The sequence below is a fragment of the Phascolarctos cinereus genome, unplaced genomic scaffold (genome assembly GCF_003287225.1).
Source record: "Phascolarctos cinereus isolate Bilbo 61053 unplaced genomic scaffold, phaCin_HiC Scaffold_5;HRSCAF=322, whole genome shotgun sequence".
NCBI lineage: Eukaryota > Metazoa > Chordata > Mammalia > Diprotodontia > Phascolarctidae > Phascolarctos > Phascolarctos cinereus.
This window is the reverse complement of record NW_027555958.1, coordinates 297,629,475-297,654,670: the sequence shown is the minus strand read 5'-3', so window position 1 is coordinate 297,654,670 and position 25,196 is coordinate 297,629,475. Positions and strand designations below refer to the sequence as shown.

At 43.2% G+C, this 25,196-nt stretch overlaps 1 protein-coding gene across 1 annotated transcript; it reads left to right on the top strand.

The window, feature by feature from the left end:
* Positions 1-9,552: 9,552 nt before the first annotated feature.
* UBE2Z (ubiquitin conjugating enzyme E2 Z) lies at positions 9,553-24,311 on the top strand. Its single transcript, XM_020997414.2, has 7 exons — positions 9,553-9,899; positions 11,609-11,681; positions 13,057-13,244; positions 15,404-15,515; positions 17,149-17,261; positions 20,200-20,290; positions 22,186-24,311. The coding sequence occupies exons 1-7, from the start codon at positions 9,589-9,591 to the stop codon at positions 22,354-22,356; spliced, it is 1,059 nt and encodes a 352-aa protein (XP_020853073.1). The 5' UTR covers positions 9,553-9,588; the 3' UTR covers positions 22,357-24,311.
* The last annotated feature ends 885 nt before the right edge of the window (positions 24,312-25,196 follow it).

Sequence of the window (25,196 nt, the reverse complement as noted above, 5' to 3'; positions counted from 1 at the left end):
AAGAACAAAAAGTCAAGAACCCCAAGGGAAATAATGGGGGGAAATGCAGTATTGAAGGGAGCCTAATAGTACTAGATCTCAAACTATACTATAAAGCTTATCAAAATTACTTGATACTGGTTAAAAAACAGAAAAGTTGATCAATGGGACAGATTAAGAAAAAAGGAAAAAAGCAATTGAACCTAGATTTAGTAAACCTAAGGACACCAACTCCTTTTTTTTGACAAAAATTGCTATGAAAACTGATAAGTGGTGTGATAGAAATGAGAATTAGACCACCTTACACACATAGCACGATAAGTTTTAGAAGGATTCATGGCCTAAATATAAAAGGTCATATCGTTTAAAAATTAGAGAACACGGACAGCTAGGTGTCGCAGTGGGTAGAGCACCGGCCTTGGAGTCAGGAGGACCTGAATTCAAATTTGACCTCAGACATTTGACAATTACTAGCTGTGTGACTCTGAGCAAGTCTCTTAACCCCAACTGCCTCACCAAAAAAAAAAAAAATTAGAGAAATAAGGAAGGAGAGATGAAGAACTCTTACTTCTGCAAGCGACAGAGATAATCATAAAAGACAAAGTGAACACTTCTGATGACAGTCAAATCAACAAACATAATCAGTAGATGGAAAGACATTTTGGAGGACTGGGAAAAGCTTCTTGTACATGGTGGGATTTTGCTGCTGTTTGTCCTCTGTTTGTAGTGGGGACTTGAAGGAATCCAAAAGAAGAGGAAGGAAAGCATTCCAGGCATGGGAGAATAGCCAATGAAAATACATGGAGTCAGGAGATGGAGTGTCTTGTGGGAGGAACAAGAAGGAGGCCAGGGTCACTGTACTGTAGAGTAAGTGGAAAGGGGGTGAAGTGTAAGAAGACCAGAAAGGTATGTGGCCAGATTATTAAAGGTTTTAAAAGAGAAAGAGAGGATTTTATATTAATTCTGAATAATAGGATAACTGATCCTGGATAAGGGGAAACCACTGGATTTTATTCATTAGGGGTGGTGGTAGTATGTGTGACATGCCTTTATTTTATTTTATTTACTGAAGTCAATTAAGCTGTAAATGGTTACTAAATCAGTTTAAGTAGTTGTACTTAATGTTCAATATCAAAATTTATGCAAAACATTTTTCTAAGAGTTCAAGATTTGGGGTAGCTAGGTGGCACAGTGGATAGAGCACAGGACCTGAGTTCAAATTCAGCCTCAGACACCTGACACTTCCTAGCTGTATGACCCTGGGCAAGTCACTTAACCCCGACTGCCTCACCAAAAAAAAAAAAAGATACTCCATCAGGATTTTAGAGATGGAGGGCCTTAAAGAGTTCAAGATTTGGCTTCAGAGGTTCTAGGTTCAGATCCAGCTCTGTCATTTACTCCTGGTGTGACTCTGGGCAAATTAGCTTACCTCTCTGGGCCTCAGCTTCATAATCTGTAAAATGAAAGGGTTGGATTAGAGGCCTTTTAAGGTCCATTCCAATTCAAAGTCTATGATCATAGAAGATAAAACTCCTTGTAATAACTACTCCAGCCCTTAAGTTGGATGCTTCATGCTAGGAAATGAAGAGCCTACCTTGACAAATATCAACCTATTAAATATCAGGCTATAAGATATCAACAGATAGCACAGTATATATAATAGAGTTGGGAATATGGGCAGATAGCTGGTTGCACCAATGGAAAGCTCCTCCAAAATGCCTGTCTAGACTGTCACAGAATGAAACAATTAGGAATCACTGGCAAGCCAACTGAGCCAGGAGGTTCCTTAACCTTTGCTTAAGCAGGAACCCCCAAACATCAAAGCCCTTTGACAATTTCCGCTTTGAGCATCAGTGTTGTTGTGGCCTGGCTTCTCTGGGGACTCCTCTCAGTTTGGGCACTTCCAATACGTGGAGACATCAGAATGTAGATTCAATGCAGTGACCAGTATTGGCTCCGGAGGACCCATGATGATCACGTTTGCCCTTCAGGTAGAGAGGTGGGGAACTACAGTTCTGGAATGTTGTGTGCATTGTTAGATTGGTTCCTCGACTGTTTTGCATAACTGTTTTTCCTTGTTACCAAGGAAGGGTTCTTTGGTGTGGGGAAGTGAATGAAAGGGAAAGTTAATGAGAAGTGACAATGGTATGTGAAACAAACAAAAAATGGTTTTGAAAATATCTTTATCAGAGAAGGGAGGTGACCAACTGAGATAAATCTTTGATTATTTATGTATATGTATTTTTAAGTGTTCATGCCATTTCTTTTATTCTTGTCTTTGACAAGGAAATATTTTTCTTTTTTCTTTCTCTTTAAAAAAATTAATTAATTTTTAGTTCTCAGCATTCACTTTTATAAGCTTTTGAGTTCTAAAATTTTTCCCCTCTTCCTCCCCTCCCCCATCCCTAAAATGGCATGCAATCTGACATAGGCCATACATGTACAATCATATTAAACATATTTGTACATTAGTGATATTGTGGAAGAAGAATCAGAGCAAAAGAGAAAAACCAAGAGAAAGAAAAAACAAAACAAAAAAAGAGAGAAAATATTATGTTCTATCTGCATTCAGACTACATAGTTCTTTCTCTGGATGTAGATAGCATTTTCCATCATGAGTCTTTTGGATAAGATAAATCTTTGTATCTAATAGCCTCTGACAAAGGTATGATATTCAAGATATATAGGCAACTAACAGAAATATGTAAGAACTAAAGCTATTCTCTTATAGCTAAACTGTCAAAGGATATGAACAGTTATCAAAAGAAAAATTACAAACTATTAACAGCCACATAGAAGAGAATGCTTTAAATCACTAAGAGAACAAAGAAGTAGTAGTGGATAGAGAATCAGCCTGGAATCCAGGAAGACTTAGGTTCAAATTTTGCTCATGCCACATACTAGCTTTGTGACCTCGTACAAGTCATTTAATCTTTTTTTAAATTATTTTTTACAAGTCATTTAATCTCTTACTGCTTTAGACAGCTCTCCAAGATTGCCATAGAGAAAGGGGCATTCTGCATCAGTAGTTAAAACTTCCTCACCCAGGAATTTCCTATTCCAATGAAATCACTGGTCCAGTCCATATCTGAATCCTATGGAATAATGCTCCAAATCACTAATAAGAGAAATGCACATCAGAACGTTTCTGAGGTTTTTCTCCATATCTCTCAAACTGGCAAATACAACAAAGGATAGGAATTATTAATGCTGGCGGAGTTGTGGAAGGACAGATGTGTTAACAAACTGTTAGTGGAGCTGTGAATTGGCCTAACAATCCTGGAAAGCAACTTGGAATTATGTGAAGAAAGTGACTAAAATGTCTATACTTTTTGAGCCAGGAATTCAATGACAAAAAAATTTTAAAAGTCCTTATATGCACCGAGATATTTATGGCAATTCTTTAAAAAAAAACCACACACACACACAACTTAATTTTAAAAATTCTAACTAAAATTTTTTAATTGTGAATTTATCCTGCTTGTCAACATCTCTTTCTGAACTTTGACCTGTTTTCTTCTTGGTATTTTTAAAATATTTAAAATACTCTCTTTTCTTTCTTTCTTTTTTCTTTCTTTTTTTTGAAATCACTATTACTACCTCCCTCGACCCCACACAACAAAAGCCCTCTTTTCTAACAACTATAGCCAAGAAAAATAAATCAATATATTGACCATGTTAAAAAATGTAAGTTGCCTTCTATGACACTAGCTCACCACCTCTCTGCCAATGGGTGGTAAATATGATTCCTTGTCAGTCTTTGGGAATTAAGCTTCGCTTGGTTATTGCGTTGATCATAGTTCTTGTATCTTTCACAGTTATTCACTTTCACAATACAGTAGCAGCATTTTTTGTAGCAGCAAAGAACAGGAAACAATGTAGATGTCTAGTGATTGCAGGATGGCTAAGCAAACTGTGGTACACAAATGTAATTCAATGTAATAATACTGGACTTTAATAAACAATGGACATGAATACAGAGGAGCATGGGAAGATGTATATGAACTGATGCAAAGTGAAGTGAGCAGAACTGATTATACACAAGGATGACAACGACTTAAATAGAAAGAACAACAAAACAATTTGAATTAAATGTGAAATTCTAATAACCAACCTTGGACCCAAATAAAAGTCAATCAATAAAATTTACTATATGCTAGGCACCATGCTAAGACAAAAGACAGTCCCCGCCCTGGAAGAGCACACAGCCTAACGCAAGGCAACATAGAAGCAACTATGTACAAACAAGCTATATACAGGATAAATTGGAAATAATCAGTAGAAGGAAGGCACTAGAATTAAGAGGGACTGGGAATGGCTTCCTATAGAAACCATCACATAAAAGTATTTTAGCTGGGACCTGAAGGAAGCCAGGAGGAGAAGATGAGGGGAGATAGCATTCCAGGCATGGGGGACAGTCAGTGAAAATGCCCTGAGTGGAGAGATGGAGTGTCTTTTTTGTGGAACAGCAATGAGGCCAATGTCATTAGTTTCAAGAGTACATTGGGGAGGTTCAGTGTCAGTCATAAGAAGACTAGAAAGGCAAGAAGGAGCCAGGTTATGAAGAGTTTTGAATGTCAACTAGAAGATTTTACATTTGATCCGGGAGGTGATAGAGATCCACTGGAGTTTATTAACTAGGGTGGTGACTTGGTCAGACCTGAGCTTTAGGGGGTACTTTGATAGCTGAGTGAAGGATGGACTGGAGTGAAGACATACTTGTGGCAGAAAGACCAACCAGAATGCTATAGAAATAATCTAGGTATATGGTGATGAGGACATGAACCAGAGTGGTAGAAGTGTCAGCAGGGAGAGAAGGAGGTAGCAGTGTCAGAGTCATATAGAAGAAATTGTTACAAAGATAAAATCTACAAGCCATGGCAACAGATTAGGTATGGGGAGTAAGGGAGTGGGAAGAGCAGAGAGTGATACCCAGGTTTGAAGCCTGGGTGATTGGAAGGATGGTAGTTTCCTCCACAGTAATAGGGAAGTTTTGAAGGGGGCAGGGTTTAGGGGGAAGGATAATGAGTTCAGTGTGGGACTTGTCGAGCTTAAGAAGTTTATAGAATATTCAGTTTGAAATGTGCAATAGGCAATTGGAAATGCAAATCGTCAGCAGAGAGGTTGAGGCTGGTAAGTAGATTTGAAAATCATCAGCACAGAGATGATAATTGAATCCAAGCAAAATAATATAGAGAAAGAAGAGGGCCCAGGACAGTGGGCTACCCACAGTGAGTGTGAGCAAAGGAGATTGAGAAGAGCAGTCAGATAGGTAAGAGGAGGACCAGGAGAGAGCGGTGTCATGAAAATCTAAGGAAAAGAGAGTATAGGGGAGAAGAGGGCAACCAATAGTGTCAAAGGCTACAGAGGCTGGTGGTGGACAGTGAAAGGAATAAGTATATATATATATATATATATATATATATATATATATATATATATATATATATATTGCCTGCTTACTCAGCCACAGTGCTAAGCTCACTCCCTATCCCTATTTTATAACTGAGGAAACTGAAGCAAATGAATACTAAGTGACTTGGCCCTGGGTCAAATCAAATCAGTCCAAGTCTAGATTTGAACTCTGGTCTTCCTGAAAGCATTGTGACATTTAACTATCTCTCAGGAAGGATAACAATTGAGAAAAGCTATTAGATTTGCCAGTTAAGAGATCATTGATAACTATGGAAATTGAGTGGACTTCACTAACTCCATCTTGTGACTCAATTCTGGATCTAGCTCATTTCCGTCTCTATTCAAGTATGGGTCAAGTTCAATTCCTGCCTTGTGAGAAAACTTTATTGCATTGTTCGAACCTAGCCCTGCATGGCTGGGAAGCTGGATCACATCTACTACCTGTTGCTTAGAGACCCTCAACTAAGGACCTACATTTTGCTGACCAGAAACCCAGTCAGATTTGAAGATTGATGCAAGGAGTTTTCTCACACTTATACATCTTAAGCAACTCACGAGTCTTATCTGAAAATTCGCCCCTTACTGGTCCATCAATTACTGTTTCATTGTTTCTTTGATTGAATATAGACACTTGGGGGGGGGGACGGGACACATCTCTTTCTGATTTCAGAGAATTGCATCTGTTAGCTCTCCCTCTCCCACCAAATTCAAAAAGCCCTTAATCTTCCCTTCAATTAGAAATCAGATTACCTAATCCTGTATCCAGGTTTATGTCCTTTTAATTATTTTCTTTTGATGCATAAAAATCTGTTTTCTTCTGTATTTGGGGCTGAGTGGCAAGTTGAGGAGGCCTGGTCCCAATTTATGCAATTGGCATGCACTGCTTAATAAGTCAATATGTTCAGAAGCTTAAACTTTGTTTCCTCAGTTATTTCAGATTACACCCGTCATATAACTTTGGAGAGAGTAGTTTTAGTTAAAGATTGAATGATAAGATTGGAAGCCAGATTGTAGAGAGAGTTAAGAGAGTGAAAGAAGTAGAGGCACCTATTGTATGTAGCAGGCCTTCTCAATGAATTTAGCTACAAAAGGTAAGAGAAATATAGGGCAATAGTGGGGAATGGATGAATCAAGTGATAGTTTATAGAGGATAGGGGAGACATGGGCATGTTTGTAGGCAGTAGGGAAGGAACCAGTAGATAGGGAGAGTTTGAAGATAAAATGAGAGAGTGAGGATGATAAAGGAGACAATCTATTGGAGACAGGATGGAATGGGATCACTTGTGCATGTAGAAATGTAAGCCTTGGCATGGAGAAGGGCTAGCTCTTCATGTGAGACAAGGGTGAAGGAGGACATAGTGGCAGAAAGCATATGAGTGATATGAGATGAGGAGGAAGAAGAGGAGAGAAGAGGGAACTCTTGGTCAATTGCCTCAATTTTTTTCCCCAGTAAAATATGAGGCAAGGTTTTTAGCTGAGAAGATTAGAGAGGAAGAGCCATGGGAGATTTGAGGAGAGATGAAAAGGTTTGGAAGAGCCACTATGATGGATTGGATAGTGAGTTAGTTAAGGAAGAGAAAAAGGATTGCCTTGAGGCATTAAGGACCCAGTTGAGGTTATAGAATAAATTTGTAGTGGACCTAGTAAGTATGGCATTGTGATTTTCTCCACCTTCTTTCAGCAGCATATGTGTAAGGGTCGAGACAGCATTTGGGGAAAAGAGCCAAATCTGAGGTTTGGCTGAGCAAGACTGGCCCCTTGATAGGGGAGCAAGGAACCCAAGAAAAGAGGACAACATATAGTTGAACTGGTTCATCATGGGTTTAAGATGGGGAATGGAGGAGAGTGTAGTCAGTGCAGGGTGATAGCCTGGAAGAGAATTAAGAGTAGAGGGATTAGAGGTCACAGTGTAGATGAAGATCTATGAGAATGCACTTTCCTGCCCTTCCTTGCAAAAGTAGAGGATTATGGGTATGAACACTACATATAATTTTAGCCTTTTTTGATCAGCTTTGTTGAAATTTTTTTTCTATTTTTTATTGTAAGGATCATAGATGTAGAGCTTGAAGGGAATTTAGAGGTCATCTAGTCCCACCTCTTTATTATTTTTTTTCTGAAGCAATCGGGGTTATGTGACTTGCCCAGGGTCACACAACTAGCAAGCATCTGATCAAGCTCAGATCTTCCCAGATTCCAAATTCAGCTCTATCCACTAAATCAGGATGCCTGTCAAGGGAGGAGTAGGGTGATATTGGGAAAATGGAGGTGATGTAAAAAAAAATTAATAAACTTTTATTTTCATTTTTTATAAATATTTATGTAAGGATAAGAAATGTGTCTGATCAGGGACTAGGAGGCTAACCTTGAAGGCAGAAGGGTACAGAAGTCTGAGGGGGCTAAGCTGAGCTTTGTCTTTTTACAGAGGATATTGGAATTAGTGAATGGAAGATAATGAGTGACCCTTGGGCTCCTGAACAGTGGCCTGGTATTGGTGCAAGGCCCTAGCCAAGGATTTCTGTAACCTCAGACAATGTTTAAGCATGTGTCTAAGCTTGTGTTTTAGGAATTTTCTCTAGTGTCATTCACTCTCTGGCTCTAGGAAGAGGTAACCTTTTACATTTACTCTTTAGCCAGGCTTCCAAGAAGGAGTGACAGTAGGCCGTACCTAAGAAAGGTCAGAAAAGGATTTAGCCCTAGGCTAAACTAATCTGGCTCTTAACCAGCTGGGCCGCTGCCACAGAGGCTTGCCAGGAGCTCTGAAAGACATCACCCAGTGAAATGGCTGTCCCCTCTGAGTTCCCGTAGGTTTTTTCTTGACAATTTCCTTGAGATCTTCAAGCCTCCCCATAGAAACCCTGGCTTGGAAGAGTCCTCCAGGGAGCCAGCAGGAATGGTAGGGAGAACGGATAGGCTCCTAAAAAGCTTGGATTCAAATTGCAGTGAAGACCCAAGGCTAAGGGGAAATCAAAGCCATACAGGATGCATGCTTTCATTTAGCAGTTGAGAAATCGTCCTTGCTAGGTGTCAGTCCTACTTACCTTGGGCTCTGGTAGCTGGACAGCCAGAGTTTTTCTTCTAGGAATGGGAAGGGAGGGGTTCCACTGAACCATCCACCTTGCCCTTACCCAGTCAACCTTGTCACCAGTGCTACATTCAAGACACTGAGAGCTGGGAGCCAGTGGAGTGAAAAAAGAAACACTGGTCCTGGAGTCTGAAGACTTGGATTCAAATCCACAATTACAGCTTCTGATACCAAGAACAAGTTATCTTCCAGAGTCTTAATTCCTTAACTGAGTAGTACCATTATTTTCTTAGAAGAATAATGCAGGTAACCTCCTTTACTAGAGAGGGTGATAGTGAAGATGGCTAGCCCTTGGTAAACTTTAAGGCACTATGCAAATATGGGCTATTATTTTTAACAGCGCGCATTGTTATGCTAACGTGATGGAGGGAGGGTTAAAATGAGAAGAGTAATTGTCCACGTGGGGTCCAAAGACATCCCACCCCATACTCCTAGACTGCAGACTACTAGATCTTTGTCCTGCCATCGTAGATAAGACTGTATCCCACTTAGAGACCAAGGATAGGGTGTATGTATGGGGTAGGGACATATATATGGGGAAGTGGAATGTAAGTCCCTAATTCTCCCCCATTTTCTCTTCCCACCCCCATAAACAATATGTTAGCATTATAAGATTTAGAACTGGAAGGGGCCTTAGAGATAATTTGGTCCAATCGCCCCATTTTACAGATATGGAAACTGAGGCCCAGCAGGGTACCAAAGACTGCGGTTTTCCTTTTGCAGAAAGCTCTAAGACTTGAAGGCTAGCTCTGGTCTGCAGGGCTTTTCCTTGGGGTATGGCACTTAAATGGACCCAAAGGTGCTGATCCTTTCTCCCTGCCTCCCCGGGACTTCGGCCCCGGGTCTTCATCCCCGAAGAGCCTAAGGAACGCCCCCGCCCAGCTCGGAGCCCTCGGTCTCTCCGCCCCTCCCGTCCTGGAGGACCTCGGGTGGACACTCTTGCCCCGCGCTTCTCGCTGGTTAGGGCTGGGCGGAGTCTGTGGTGCCCGGCCAGGGAAGCGGAGGGGTGGGACACTCTGGCCCGGCTCTCGGTGGTGCGGGGGTGGGGGCGGAGGGAGCGGCCGCTCTGGCCGGCGGACTCGTTGGCGTGGAGTCCCGGAAGCGGAGCGGCGATGGCGGAGAGTCCGACTGAGGAGGCGGCGACTGCCGGGGCCGAGGCTGCGGGGACCCCGGGCCCGGGCGCGGGCGGCGGCGGCAGCGGCGGCTTCGGGCCGCCCTTCCTACCCGACATGTGGGCGGCGGCGGCGGCGGCGGGCGGCACGGGCGGGCCGGGGGGAGGCCTGGCCCCGCTGCCCGGGCTCCCGCCCTCGGCCGCTGCCCACGGGGCCGCGCTGCTCAGTCACTCGGCCTTCTGGGACCCGACGCTGAGCTCGGACTGGGACAGCGAGCGCGCCGCGCCGCAGTGCCTGCTGCGGATCAAGCGGTGAGTGCGGCCGAGCGAGGGCCGCCTGGCCCGGCCCGCCGCAGCCGCCGCTCCTCGCCGCCCCGGCCCCGGCCCCGGCCTGGGGGCCTCCCGAGCCCCTCGCCCAGGCTCCCCCATTTCCGATCCTCCCTTTTTCTCCTCCTGCCCCTTCAGCCTCCCCCCTTTCAGTTCTCAGCCCCCCCCACTCTCCCACCTCTTCTTCCTCTCTTCAAAATCCCCCCCGTTTCCCCCCTTCCTGCCCCCCCAACTCTTTCTCCAGTCCCAACTTTTCCCTGAGCTTTTCTCCCCAAGTTCCTTCCCTCCTCTCCCTCTTCATCTCCCTTTCTTTCCTTTAACCCTCCCTCCCTTCTCTCCAGCACCCACCCTCCCTTCTCCCCAATTCCCCTCCCTCTCTTCCCTTCTCTCCCCTCCCTCCCTTCTTCCCAATACCCCTTTCTCCTTTCCCCTCATCTCCCCTCACTCTCTTCTCCCCAACAGCCCTTCCTTCCCCCATTCTCTTTTCCCTCCCTTCCCTCTTTAAATTCTTTCTTCCCTTCTTCGCCCCTCTTTCCCCTCAAGCCTTCCTTCTGTCCTCTCCATTCTGTTCCTTAGCCATTCCCCTACCCCATCCCACATTTTTCTTTTTTCCTGGATCTTCAATTCCCTTACAGCAGGTATATACCATAAAAAGGTGCTACCACCTTTTCCCTTGCCTTTGTTGACGGAGGACAGCCTCCAGTCCTGAAACTTTTTTGTCCTGTTAAACTGTTTCTTCTCCCTCTTTCCCTGGCCAGCTCTAACCCTGTTATCCAGAGATCCCTACGCTCAGTATTTTGTAAGTTGATGCCACATATAGGCATTTTATTCTATCAGTGGAACCCTGATTCATTTCCCTTTCCCAACCTTTGTAATTCCTTAATCAAACCTCCAGCTATCCTTTATCTTTCTGCTCCCTAGCCATCTATCCTATTTGGACTAAATCTTTATTTTAGTGATTTCTGGTTCCTTCCCAATTGGGTCTGTTTCACTTGGGGTGTTTCATCTTGGCATTAACCTCAGCTTTCCCCTAGTTCTGGAATGAGGTCCAAGGAGCCACTTGTACAAGTCCTCATATTTAATATTCCTAGTGTGTAACTCCCAGTAACCTCAGAAGAGCAAATCCCCCCATTTTTTCCTAAAGATAAATCTCTGTTTCATTCCATTGGTCTGTTTCCTGGACAGAAGACTATGTTTATCCTCATCCCTCACCCCATCTCCTAGGAAGATTCTCTTCTCCTACACATTTTTGTTGTGAAGTAGGCATAGTAATTTTGTTGTGTATCTTTTGGAATTAGTTGTATTTCCTTACATTCACATTTTCTTTTCAGTTGGTAACATTTTATTTACAATTCATCCTGAATTTTTTTTTTGCATCTGGAAATATTTGGGAGCGTGCAGCAAATGAATTATCATACAACTAGGTGTTTTTCCATACTGATTTCTGATGCCATTGTAATCTCCCATTTTCCTTCTTGCCACCTCCTCCTGATGAAATAATGCCCCTTTTGATAACACTTGGTTTTCTGATTCCTTCCCATGTATCCAACCTGAGAATCCTTGGCCTGTGAGCCAGTGCAAACACTTGTGGTACCACACACTTAGTTCTCACTCCTCTTCCCATTATATCAGCAACTCCTTTGCTTAAGGGCTTTCCCATCCTTACCGCTATTTCACCCTTTGTTGTTATACAGGGACATCATGTCCATTTATAAGGAGCCGCCACCGGGAATGTTTGTTGTGCCTGATCCCCTTGACATGACAAAGGTGGGTGATTCCATTGAGGGGATGAATGCAGCCTTCTTTCCCCTTGACCTTCAGATAGATAAATATTGTTGGCTGTCAAATCCAGGAAGGATTGCAAGGGGGGCGGGGAAGTCTCTGCCTGGATTATAGCTGTGTTTAGGGTCTTGACTAGGTTACTATTAATAATGCCTGGTTTGGTATACTGTCTCTTGCAACATAGAAGCATTAAACATTTATTAAGTCCCCTGTTGGATACAACATAATGTACTAGGTATAGGGGGCTACAAAAGTTAAAACAGCCCCTGTTCTGAAGAAAGCACCCTGAAACCTTAGTGAGTCTAAGGTCTAAGCCTAAAATCCCCAGGCATGTAGACACTTTGGCTTCTCTGCTATCCCTAGCCCCACCCTTGAAAGTAGGTTCACACCTAAACCTATGTCAGGCAGAAATGAGTTGCTTAAAGAGCACACCTCTGCTTTCATATTGCCTGAAGCAAAAATTCAGCCTGTAAATTGTTAGTATGGTCTTAGTTACTTTGAATAAACTTTTAAATTGATTTTTTTAGTCTTTAATGTGGTTGAAAATGTTTTTACTGGCATATCTTGTCCCTAGTAAAATGCCAAGGACATTAGCTATATAGCCCTTTAGGTCCCAGAATTTGTGCCCTGTTCAGGCCAGCTGGGTTTGCTATTCAAGATCATCCTAGGGGTGCAGTTTGGGGGATCACCTGGGCAGTATGTGGGTTCAGTTCTGCGGGGCATTGTGTTAAAGAACTCTTCCCTTTGATTTCCAAATTCTTGACAGATGTCTTTGAATGTTAGTAAGATATCTGAGGTTTTTCTAGTCCTAACACTATGTGAATCTGATATAAATTCAAGTTCCCACACCCAGGGAAGGAGAAATTAGCCATTAATTGTGACTGTACATTATAGAAATCCCCATTTCTGAAATTGAAGGTCCTTTGAAGACCTAATTGTATAATGCTGCTGTATGGTCTTCCTCTTTGCAAATCATCTTCTCCCCCTCAATTTGATCAACAAGAGAGGAAGCTGTTGACTTAGCTGTCTACCTCACCTCCAAATCTATCCCTAACCTGTTAAAGCATCCAACCCCTATCTTCCATTGATCCTGCCCTTCAACTCAGGGAAATGAAGTAGAATTTTGTTAAATTCTAGGTAGAATTTCTGCTTAAGATGGAAATTTTCTATATTTCTGGGAAGTTTCTTAAATGAGAATAGGATACCTGTGCCATATGGTGAGGTTATAGGATGGGGTTACAAGAATGTAAGGGGCCCTGCCCTGTGGCATGTGCAGTGGCATGGGCATGGGAGGGTTTGGGGTGGGGGACACTGCCACACAGTTTTGAGATGGTGCGCAAGATGGGCTTTTGTTTTGCAGATTCATGCATTGATCACAGGCCCATTTGACACTCCTTATGAAGGGGGTTTCTTCTTGTTCGTGTTTCGCTGTCCTCCAGATTATCCTATCCACCCACCAAGGGTCAAACTGATGACAACGGGCAATAACACAGTGAGGTTTAACCCCAACTTCTACCGCAATGGGAAAGTCTGCCTGAGTATTCTGGGGTAAGAGGAGAGACTTCCAATTAGCTGAGCTGGGAGCCAGAGATTCTTGCAGGCTATTTTAGGTTGTGGGTATCTATTCTGCCTCTCTCAATAAATGGATGTAATTTTTTTTTATAGTTAGGTTAAAATTTTTGCATCAGAGATTGGAACCACGTCACATGTCAACCAAGCACATAAAAATTCTGGGCTCATCTTTTTGTTTGGGTACTGTTAATCCCAATCTCATTTCCCAACGTAGAGTCCCCGTCCTTGCCCTGAGAAGGTTAGAAATTCAGAAAGATGATATGAAAAAAAGAATTCTGACTATGGATTCAGAGCACCTAGGTTCAAATCCTGCCCCTGATGCTTACTCTCTGCATATCTTGGGCCTTAACCTCCATGGGCCTCAATTTCTTTACCTGTAAAATGGACTAGATGACCTCTGAGGTTCCTCCCAGTTCTAGATCTTTTTTCCTTTGTTGCAGATGTAAAAAGTTTTGAAGGGTTCCTTTTTATTTGGGGAATTAGGAGAGTGGGAAAATTAAGACTACTTTGTCTCTTCTATCCCTTCCTGTGACTTGAAACCAGACCCACCACCAGGCTTGTGTGGCAGCTGATCCTGGGAGTCAGAGTACTGGGTCAGTGGCAAGATCCATTTTTAATATTCCTTCAGAGACTCAAAGTGGGTAATGGTGGTAGAGTCTGGAAGAGAAGGATTTAAAGAGACCTATTATGACAAGATAACTAAACCCCAGGGGGAAAACATTCAAGCTCTGTTACCTGTAGAAATGGAAAAGATAATCCATAATAGTGAGTAACCCAAAAATCATTTCTATTTAAAATCACTTTCCTGGAAGTGTAATATGGATATTACTTCCTGGTTATGTTTTGCTTAGGCCAATGCAAACATTTCGTGGGCTGACACCAAATGATGGCAAAGCCAGGGGAAGGAAAAGGATACAGGATGGCTAGAAGTTGTTGGGTCCAGGGAGAGACCAGCCTGAGCCTGGAAATTTGTTAAAGAGAATCTACAAAGCAGAAAATTCCCATTAGGTTCAGGAGTTAACTGTGTTACTACAATGGAGATTTTTTGTGACTTCAGGTGTTATTTACTGACCAGGGACGTTTAATCATGTAAGAATCTGCTTTGTTCCAAGGTCATGAGTCTCTTGGTATATAAAGACCAGGAATTGAGGATGGTTTTGAAATGGGATTGCCAAACAGAGTCAAGAAAGAGAGCAGAGCTGGTGGAGAGCGGGGCGGGGTGGCTTTTGAAACTAGCAGTTTTGATGAGGCTAATGGGAAGAATCACTTATGTTTTTGCCCATGAGTTAAGACTGGGAAAGGAAAGTGGTCATGAAGCTTGTGTTTATGCCCCAGCCTCAGAACCTTCTTTGCCTTGTCAGTCTGCAGCAAATATTTCTAATGTCACTTCTTGTTTTGCTGTCATTTCTGCATACTGGGCTGTGATCATGCAGGTTTAACTGTGCCTAGCCCAGATCCCTGTGGAGGAAAGGAAGTCTTTAGTTGTTCTTCCCTTCATTGGAAGATGCTGTGTTACGTTGCTATTTCTGTGAGCCTTGGAGGCCTCTCCCCTTAGTCTTTTCTCATTGCTTGCCATGGCTCTACAAACCTTAGAGAACCTGATACTCCCTAGATTCCAAGTATGGGACAGGAACCTAGATGTGTCTATGTTTTTGGCTTCATCAACCTCCCTGCAACCTCACCCCTCCCAAGAGGTCTGTGCATCTTTCTTCTCCATGTCTTCCCATTCCTCAAAAATTAAAAAAAATCCACTTTTCACTTGTAATGAGTATTTGCTAACTTAGATGTTCATTATACTTGGAGGCATTTTCTAATTGACCGCATTTCCAAGTTAGTCTTTCCTTCTGTGGCTCCTGTTAAATCAGATTTCCTTGATCAGCTGAAAGTCCATTAGAGTTATCCTGCCTGGTTTTCTGTCTTTTTTTCCCTCTGACCTGCTTTTTCGCCTTGAGATCGACTTACTTCCTTTTGAATTGGGGTAAGATGGAGACTGGGTGATTCCAGATTGCTAATAGTGAAAGAGAAAGGTTGAGTCTTGCTTCCAGGCCCCTAGTACTTTTGTACTGGCCTGAAGGAGCCATATCTGTCTTCCCCAGCCTCACCTTCTTCCCTTCCCCCTTTGCTGTGTTTTTCAGTACTTGGACTGGCCCTGCCTGGAGCCCAGCCCAGAGTATCTCCTCCGTGCTTATCTCCATCCAGTCACTAATGACTGAAAACCCCTACCACAATGAGCCTGGCTTTGAGCAGGTAAGCCTGCCTTCCAAGTGGGAGACATTGACTACTTTTAATGAGCTTTATGGAATCTGAGACCTTAGGAGGGGAGGGTCTTTTTGTCTTGTTTTAGGTGCATAATGTTGTCTGCTGCCTCCTGGGAGAGTAGGTGTAACTGCAGTAGAAAAGAGGGGCAGTTGGCATGTTAAACAAGTTAGTAGATTTGGGGCTGGCAATAATTTTAATTCTGGACACCTTAAATCTCTCAGTGAAGAGACTTAGTAGTAAGTGTGGCAATAATGAGATCTGTGTAATGTGCTTTCAGTTAACAAATCAATCCTAGGTAGGAGTTTACTTAATAAAGGCATTTGGAAGATTATTTCAGGGTCTTTGGGGGATTGCTGTCTGTGTCCAATGGATTCATGTCTACACTACCCCTGGCACAAGCTCGAGGTGTTCCCTGGGTTTTATACTGAGTTAGTTCCTCTCTTTTGGACCTTTGAAACAACTTTATCTCCTATAGGGCCAAAAGGATCATTAACAAGGGTAAGAATTAGTCTCTACACTGTAGAAATGTTATGTATTACCACCAAAAATAAGGTTAGGTAACATGCCTAAAAGATGGCAAACTAAATTAGATTATTTAAAGACCTGAATTAGTATCATCCAAACTGAAGGAGATATCTGGACTATTGGCTGTTTAAGAATGAAACAAATTTATTCCCTACTCTTAGGCAGGGAGTTAACCACATCTCCTAGATAACACCATTCTGCCCCAAATCATCCTTGCTTGTCTGATTTCAGAGGAAGAAAATTTTGGAATGGACCCCATTATAATAGTTGCAGCTGTTTGGAGACTGGTGTCTTTCCTATTTTAGGAAGTTGTGGCTCTGTAGGTTTGGAATTCTTTATAGCACTTCCAAACCTATGATTGAAACTGGAGCTGTCTCAGTGGTTTTTTTTTTCCCCCAGTCAGAAGTGGGTCGCCATGTATGATAAAAGAGTTAGGGGAAGAAAACTCTTGCCCCCTCCTGCCCCTTTGTAGCACTCGGCCTCCATATCTGCCCAGACTTCTAGGTGGATATTTCTGATATGGTCCTGTGGTAGTGTCATCTGTTGGGTTTTTGCCATTGACTTTCCATCAATTAAAAAAAAATAATAATGGTAATTAGAGATTTACTTGAATGGGCATCACTATACATGTCTAGTAAAGATCCTGAAAATATAGCAGAGAGCTAGTAAGAAACTTCCTGCAGCTCCTGCCATTGTATCCTCTACTAGCTGAAGCCCTAGGATTCTCTGGGCATCTTTGGGCACCAGGACAGGTCAGCTTTGTTGCCCTGCTTTCCTGATCTGTTGGCCCAAATTGCATTGAATTAATCCCCATCCATCCTTTACCTGGCAGGCCTTCAACCTGAGATTGGAGCCCAAGATGGCCAAAGGAGCTTTGTTAGGTTTATACATAGCTTGGCTTCCACTGTTAGGGTGCTTAGTAACACTGGTAGAGTACAGTGGGGGAGGGAATAGTTTTTATACATAAGAATGCCTGCCCTGCATCTTCTGTCTTGTTCCTGACATGCAGTGCTTCCTTCCTTACCTTCACTCCCTGAAACTTCTATTGTTTAATGTAGGCACCTTGAGTATCAATGCCATTTGTCTTTCACCACAGGAGAGACACCCAGGAGACAGCAAAAACTACAATGAGTGTATCCGGCATGAGACCATCAGAGTGGCAGTCTGTGACATGCTGGAGGGAAAATGTCCCTGCCCTGAGCCCCTAAGGTATATGACAAAGAGAGTGACTGGGAGTGGGGAGCTCACTGACGGAGTAAGAATCACAGATCCTCAGTATGCAGAGCATTCTAGTATTGGCCATAGGAGAGAAAAATATAAGTCAACAAGCATTTACTAAGTACCTATATGTGCCTGGCACTGGGCTAATCCTGATGATACAAAAAAAGGCAAAAAACAGTCCCTGTCTTTTAACAATTATTTTATTTATTTTTAGTTTTCAACATTCACTTCCATAAGATTTTGAGTTCCAGATTTTCTCCCCATTTCTCACCTCCATCTACCCCAAGATGTCATGTAATTTGATGTAGGTTCCTCATATACACTCATATTAAACTTTTTTCACATTAGTCGTGTTGTAAAGAAAAATTAGAACCAATGGGAGAAACTATGCGAAAGAAGAAGCAAAAAAATAAAATAGAGCAAATAATATGCTTTGATTTGCATTCAGATTCCATAGTTCTTTCTCTGGATGTGGATAGCATTTTCCATCATGAATCTTTTGGCATTGTCTTAGATCCCTGCATTGCTAAGAAGAGATAAGTCTATCAGAGTTAGTCATCACACAGTGTGTCTGTTACTGGGTACAATGTTCTGGTTCTGCTCACTTCACTCAGCATCAGTTCATGTAAATCTTTCCAGGTTTTTCTGAAGTCCACCTGTTCATCATTTCTTATAGCACAATAATATTCCATTACATTCATACACCATAACTTGTTCAGCCATCTCCCAATTGATGGGCATCCCCTCAATTTCTAATTCTTTGCCACCACAAAAAGAGCTGCTATAAGTATTTTTGTACATGTGGGTCTTTTCCCCATTTGTATGATCTCTTTGGGATACAGACCTAGAAGTGGTATTGCTGGATCAAAGGGTAGGCACATTTTTATAACCTTTTGTACATAGTTCCAAATTGCTCTCCAGAATGGTTGGATCAGTTCACAACTCTGCCAACTGCATCAGCGTTCCAACTTTCCCATATCCTCTCCAGCATTTATCTTTTTCTTGTTTTGTCATGTTGGCCAATCTGGTAGGTATGATGTGGTACCTCAGAGTTGTTTTGATTTGCATTTCTCTGATCAATAGTGACTTAGAACATTTTTTTCATATGACTGTAGATAGCTTTAATTTCTTCCTCTGAAAGCTGCAACAGCCCCTGTCCTTAAGGAACTCATAGTCTGATGGGGGAGGTAACTTGCAAACAAGCGAGATAGATACAAGATTAATTGGAGATAATCTTAGAGGTCACCTAGGTGTGCAGTAGATAGAATGCTAGGCCTGGAGTCAGAAAGATTCTTTTTTCTGAGTTCAAATCTGGTCTCAGATACTTCCTAGCTGTGTGACCCTGGGCAAGTCACTTAACCCTGTTGACCTCAGTTTCCTCATCTGTAAAATTAGCTGGAGAAGGAAATGGCAAACCACTCCAGTATCTTTGCCAAGAAAACCCCTAATGGGGTCACCAAGAGTCACATACAACCGAAGAACAGCAACAGCAGTCTCAGAAGGAAGGTGTTAACATTAAGGAAGATGGAGAAAGATCTCTTGCAGAAGGTCAGATTTTTACCTAGGCCTTGAAACCAGGAGAGGGAGATGAAGAGGGAAAGCATTTCTGGCATGGGGGACAGCCAGAGATGGGAGTGTTTTGTGTAAGGAATAATAAACACAGAGGCCAGTATCATTAGATTAGAGTAAATGGGAAAAGGGTAAGGTATGAGCAGACTAGAAATGCAGGAAAGGGCCAGGTTATAAAGGGCTTTAAAAGCCGAACAGGATTTGATATTTGGTCCTGCAGACAATAGAGGGAGCCACTGGAGTTTACTGAATGAGGGAATGATGTCACACCATTGTTTTAGGGAGATCACTTTGATAGCAGACCAGCAGCCTATTGCAGTAGTCCAGGTCTGAGGTGATGAAGGCATGAACCAGGTGGTGGCATTATCGAAGGAGAGAAGGGGCCATATATCAGAGAAAGAAATGAGGCTCCTGCCTCTGGGAGGAGGGGATCTATTTGCTGTTCCCCAGGTTAGCGTATTTTCTGCCTGTCTGCCTTAAACAGAGTGTGCCGAGGATATGCTGCATCCTCACCTGTCCCTCAGAATCCTTAACATCCTTGAAGACTCAGCTTATGCACCAACTCCTTGGAGAAGCCATCCCCGATCTCTTTGTGCTTTGCTTGGTCCCTCAAATGGTCCCAGACACTTGTTTGTGAACATGTGAATCCCCCTTAATAGAATGGAAGCGCTTTGAGAGCAAGGATTATTATTATTATTTTTTTTTATCTCTAATACCTTGTGTATACAGTAACCAGTGCTTAGTAAATGCTTATTGAATTAGATTGGACAAAGAACTTATATTAATGAAAAGTATTTATTCAGGAACAGTTAAAAAACAATATAAAAGCAGGTGAGTAGCATGCAGGCTGATTGTAAATGTTGGGAAGAGGTAAGCTTTTTCACAGAAATGGGAAGATGATGAGTATGGAGTATTGCATACACTCTCATACTTGGTTGATGTGTTGATGGTTTTGCTGAACGCTCTTTTCTTTTTTTACTCCATGTTACAAGAAATATTTTGCAGGGGAGGGGAAAGGGATATATATTCAGACACAAATATATTCATTTTTAAAAGCAGAGGTAGTAATGAATAAGCTTGGGTTGGGCAACAGAAGACAGATTGAGTTCAGGTTTCCATACTGTTCACGGTTGGAGTCATTCCAATGACCACACTGCCTGGGAAGTTAAGTGTGGATTGTGGAGCTTACCAAACTTGGCATCTTGTCCCAATTGCCTTTTTGTCAAGGGCTGGGATAGAAAGTTGGAGTATATGTTGAATCTAGCTGTAAGGTGGGGAGACAGGGCTAGTGTGGGCATAGAGTCCCTTCTCTCTCATTCTGCAAGCCCATGACCTTGTGTTCACCTTTGTCTTCCAGGGGCGTGATGGAGAAATCCTTTATGGAGTATTATGACTTCTATGAGGTGGTGTGCAAAGACCGACTACACCTCCAAGGCCAGACAATGCAGGTAGAGCAGCTCTCTGGGCGTTGGGAAGTGGGAAGGGGTCAGGATGAGGATTGGGACACAGCTGAACAGGATGGAGAGAGGGAGGGATGTACTGACAAACCGGGCATGGCATCAGCCTCCTGGCTAACTGAAAAGGATGGAGAAGTAAAAGGACCTGGGAGAATAGGTTTGGAGGGGAGCACTGTGTAACCCAGTTCAAGCATTTGAAGGAATGGTGGTCCATTGTTGGTTCTTTGATGGGGAAGAAGCTCCTTAATGTGAAAAATTACTCTAGATGAATAGAAGAACTCACAAATCCAAACACAGGTGACTGAGAGGGCATTTGAAATACTTCCCTGATAAATCCCCTATCTCTGAGTGTTTTGGTTGGTCTTAGGCTGAAGGATGGGATAGATTTGGTGGCTTGTTAAGGCCTTTTTCTAGCTCTTTGGCAACTGCTTGGGTAAATTTCTTCCTTCCTTTTGTCCTCACCAGTGGAGAGATCGGGAGGATTGTGACAATGTGAAACAACCATGTTTTAGAAATGTCAGATGTTCTGTTGGCTGAGGTGTGGCTCTTGGTACATGTTGCCTTTCACTTGCTCCAGGATTCAAGTGTCAGGGTGTAGTTAGGGCTATATTGCTTCCTGTTCCCATTTCTGATACATCTGAGAAGGGATATGTCCCCAGCATATTTTGCATTAGAAGCCATAACCTTCGTTGCTCAGCAGTTCCAGTATCAATCCTTAGAGGAAAAAGCATTTTTTTGACTAGACCTATGATTTCATTCCTTTACCTCCTTTGCAACTTTTTATAGGCTTAGCGAATTGCCTTAGGCACTGAGAAAATTATAAAGGGAGGGCCAGCACCTGGAAAGGAGGTGAGTGAGTGGGAATGAAGCTGAAGTCTGAAGGAAGGAAAGTTTGGAAAATTGATTGTTTCAAAGCAAGTATAGAGTGGAGGCTTTCTGGATGTAACTCTGGGGAGTGAAAACTAGTTTGTAGTGGCTGTAGAAAGCCATAATGGAAAGAGTGGGGGGTGAGGTGGGGTTGTAAGAGAGGAGCTGACAGAAGTGATTGGATAGCTTTTGGTATGATGTCAACAGCAAGTCCCTAATTGGTCAGTTATGGAACCTGTCAGTTCCTGTGTGAGATACCTGCACTCTATCCTGTCTCACCAGCATTCCAGTTCTTCCTCTTTATGGGTGGTCAGCTTCTGTCTACTGATTTGGTCTCCCTGCTTCTACCCTTTCTCATCCTCTGAAGTAGACTTTGAAATTTATATAAAATAGTTTGTGATTCCTGACTTAGGGTAACAAAAGCAGAATCAAGGATAGAAGGTACTTATATAAGGAAGAGGAGGAATCTTGGCAGGACTGGGTTGGTGGGTCTGCAAATAGAGACAGAGGCTTAATTTTTTTTTCCAGTGGCTAGGGACATAAACTTTACACATTTTAATAACCAGATAAACTTGAAAAGTCCAGTTATTCTGACTCTCCTGACTTTAGGAATAAAGCATAATCTTCATTTTTTTCCTGGGGATGTTATAAAAACTCAGCACTCCTGTGCTCTGCATATGAATTATCTAAGATGATTATGCAATTCCAGTGCATCTCCCTTTTAGCCCTTTCCCCATTGTTTGCAGTATGCATTTGGGAAAATAAACGCATTTTAATATATGTCTTGGCCAAATATCCCTGGGGAGGTAAGGCGTGGGCGGTGGGATGAGGGAATTGGGTTCAGAACTTTGAGAAAACATTCTTAAACCCTAAATGGAGGTTTTTGTATTGCTTGCAGTACTTTGCTCTCCTCAGGGAGAGAAGCTCCTGGGGAGCTATTCTTGCTTCCATGGGGTCCTATTATTGTCTCTGATATGAACAATTCAAATCTGACTTTTTTCCATTATCTCTTCCCTCAGGATCCTTTTGGGGAGAAGCGAGGCCACTTTGACTACCAGTCTCTCCTGATTCGCCTCGGGGCAATTCGTCTGAAGGTGCAGGAGAAACATCAGCAGGACAGTGCTGAAATAGACTCTGATAGCAGTTCATCTGAAACAGAGACAGATACGCAGGGGAGCTCAAGGGCCTAGATGCCTCCCACCCCATCCTTGGGATGGAGCAGCACCACATCTCCCTCCAGCCCCAACAGCATCCTGCCTGAGGCAAGAACCAAGGACACTCGGACCCCAGGGTGGGAGTGGGCTGTTGTTTGCAACCTTCTTGGCATCCTGGTACCAAGGACCATTTTCATCCCATGCCTAGGGCCAATCCCAAGGTACTGATACAGGAGAGCCTGGAGCATGGTTCTCTGGCAAAAAAACTGATGGACATTTCCACTGGGGCAGTTTGTTGGGGATAGAAGGCAAAGACTGCAACTCCCAGAGGGGGTTGCTCAGAATAGTCAATGGGGATACCAGGAGGGGGGCAGGGTCTAGGGAGTGGGGAGGGAGGGAAACGGGGAGGGTGTCACATGACCTGTCCAGGTGTTTGTCTGGGTGTCTGTCTTTCAGTCTTGAAGCTGGGCGTTCCCCTTGCTTAACCTAGCCCAGCCTAGTGTAATCTCCTGGACCTCATTTCCTGTCTGCCACCATAATTTTCTTTTCCCTAATATATAGTCACTGTTCTAGACAGACCAAAGAGAAGGAACAGTGGTGGAGTCTGGGCTACTGGTCAGAAAGCTTTACCTAGCACCCAAGCACCTTTCTCTCCTGCCTCTTCCCTACTCCCTTCTGCTGCCATTAGATGGAGATTTGATTGAGACCAACGAGAGGTCTTTGCAAGTCCAGCGCAGGCGCCGTGGAAACTGAAAATACTATTTGTTCCCACAATCACTGATTCTCATGGAAAAGTCCTCAACACTGGCAGCTGCTGTCCATTTGGGGTTAAAACCGTTACGAGGGAACGGTTTCTTCTGAATTCGCATCCAAACGAGGATATTCTTCCTTTGGAGTGACAAGGGGATTGACATTTTTTGAGGAGCGGATTGTCCAGCTCTTCTCCTTGGTGTTTGCACTCCAGTCTGTGGTTCCCTCACAACTTCACAGTACTTTGGGACCTGGGGGAAAGCAGTGGCGGCCAGTAGCAGAGGGGAAACAGGACTAAGACTGGAGGACTTTGTTCTGGGCTGTGCATGCTGCCAAATGTTGACTCTTGGCAGGAGAATCATCAGAGGGGAACTCATCCGCCAGCTTAGTTGGATGCTTGCAGGGCTAGCTCTCACTCTCCCTAGCTTTATTTAGCTGCAACAGTCCTTCTGGCTGGTTAACAGAGAAAGACATGCTTTGAGCACTGTAGTGCTGGGCATCTCTCCTCCTCCCTGTTTTGGTTCTGCCCCAGGCTTCCTACTGTATTGTTTCCCCATAGGGGCATCATCCACACAGCTGTCTAGCTAACCCTAAGGCTTTGGTCAGCATCCTAACTACCTGTGAGGGAGAATGACTGGATTCTGTGGAAGAGAGAGGTCAGAATTTAAAGGGCCTCTGCCTCATGAGTCAGATAATATATACTTTAGATCTGAGGTTCTAGAATAACCTAGAACTATATTTAACCTAAACACTTACCATTGTGGGGATGGAGCTTATTGGGCAACAGGGGGAGAATTCTTTGTAAGAGATGTAGGGCAGGAAACAGGGTAAAATGGGCTTGGGAGTAGGAAGAGAACCATAGGCAACCATTAGTCAAGATTGGTTGTTATTCCACTCAAAACAAGTTTCGAGGCTGCTAGTCCACCCAGATGTGTAGGTCTGGGATGAGCACTAGACTTGGCCTCCAAATTCCCTTAATATTGGAGCAGACACAGGGTCGTGGATGAGTGTTCTTGGTCTATAGATGCAGTGTTGTCCTTCTGCCATTTAAGTGTTTCTACTTCCAAGTGACAATCCTCTCCCTGATCCTGCCATGAGTAGAGTACCTCTGGCATCGTGGCCCAACTCTTATGCTCTAATCTTGAGTTGAGAAAATATATGCACAGAAGTCACTCAGAGACATCTTTATATCTGACTGTACATAAATGATTTTTTGTGCAATAAAGTTTGTTTTGGCAGAAGGAGGTTGCTGTGGGTGTGGAAGGGTCCATCAGGACCACCTCAGACAAGCATGGTACCCGTCACTGCTAGGCACATGGGTGGAGAGCACAGAATAACTGAACTGGAATATTAGGTGACATGGGCAAGGGGGATCCATTACCATAACAGGTTGCCTTCTTTGAAGATAATGCAGAAACCCATTACATTGTTGATAAGCTGTTGGTTATTGTTCTTGGAGGACAGATTGAGAAGGGAGTGCCTAGGAGCATGCCAGTTAGCAGCCATTAGAATCTTTGTCTGAGACTGATTGTCCTCATTGAGGATGTGGTTTAGTGGGAAGAAGGCCATCTCAGGCCCATAGAAACTTACTGGAAGATGGAGAAACCTGAGTCTTACATGGTGGAGGTGGGAGGATAGTAAAGGAAATGGTTTTTTGCCTAAATGATATTTCTGTCCCCTAGCTACTGTCCTGGACTAAGAGAGGAGCGAGCCCCTTTATGGATAATCTGAACTACTTTGGGGTGATATTTTGGCATAATATTTTTTATTATTTATTTAATAACTTCTATGCTGATTGAAGAAACAGTTCTGTGAAGACCCCAGGGGAGCACAAAGAGCCATCCAGCTTCTTTCAGCTCTGCTGCCTCTTGGGCAAAATGCTAATCTTCCTTCAAGGTAAAGGAAGTAATAAAGCATTTGGGCTTCTTGGCCCTTCCTGGTGACTCAGATGGTTGGTTGTAAGTGGGATAGGAGGGAATTTGATTTGGCAAATCAATGAATGAGCATTAAGCTAGTAAAAAGCCTGCTTATGGTTTGCATCCCTATAGATGTTTACAAAGCACTTAAAAGAATGGCCTGGGAGACCAACCCAGATTCCTGGGCTCAACTCATTTATGAATTTAGTA

What these genes read in the sequence shown, in the direction of transcription:
- UBE2Z (XM_020997414.2), top strand. Translation starts at nt 9,589, where the DNA reads ATGGCGGAGAGTCCGACTGAGGAGGCGGCGACTGCCGGGGCCGAGGCT. An exon ending in GTCTGCCTGAGTATTCTGGG is followed by an intron (nt 13,245 to 15,403) that starts GTAAGAGGAGAG and finishes TGTGTTTTTCAG; the next exon opens with TACTTGGACTGGCCCTGCCT. An exon ending in ATGAGCCTGGCTTTGAGCAG is followed by an intron (nt 15,516 to 17,148) that starts GTAAGCCTGCCT and finishes CTTTCACCACAG; the next exon opens with GAGAGACACCCAGGAGACAG.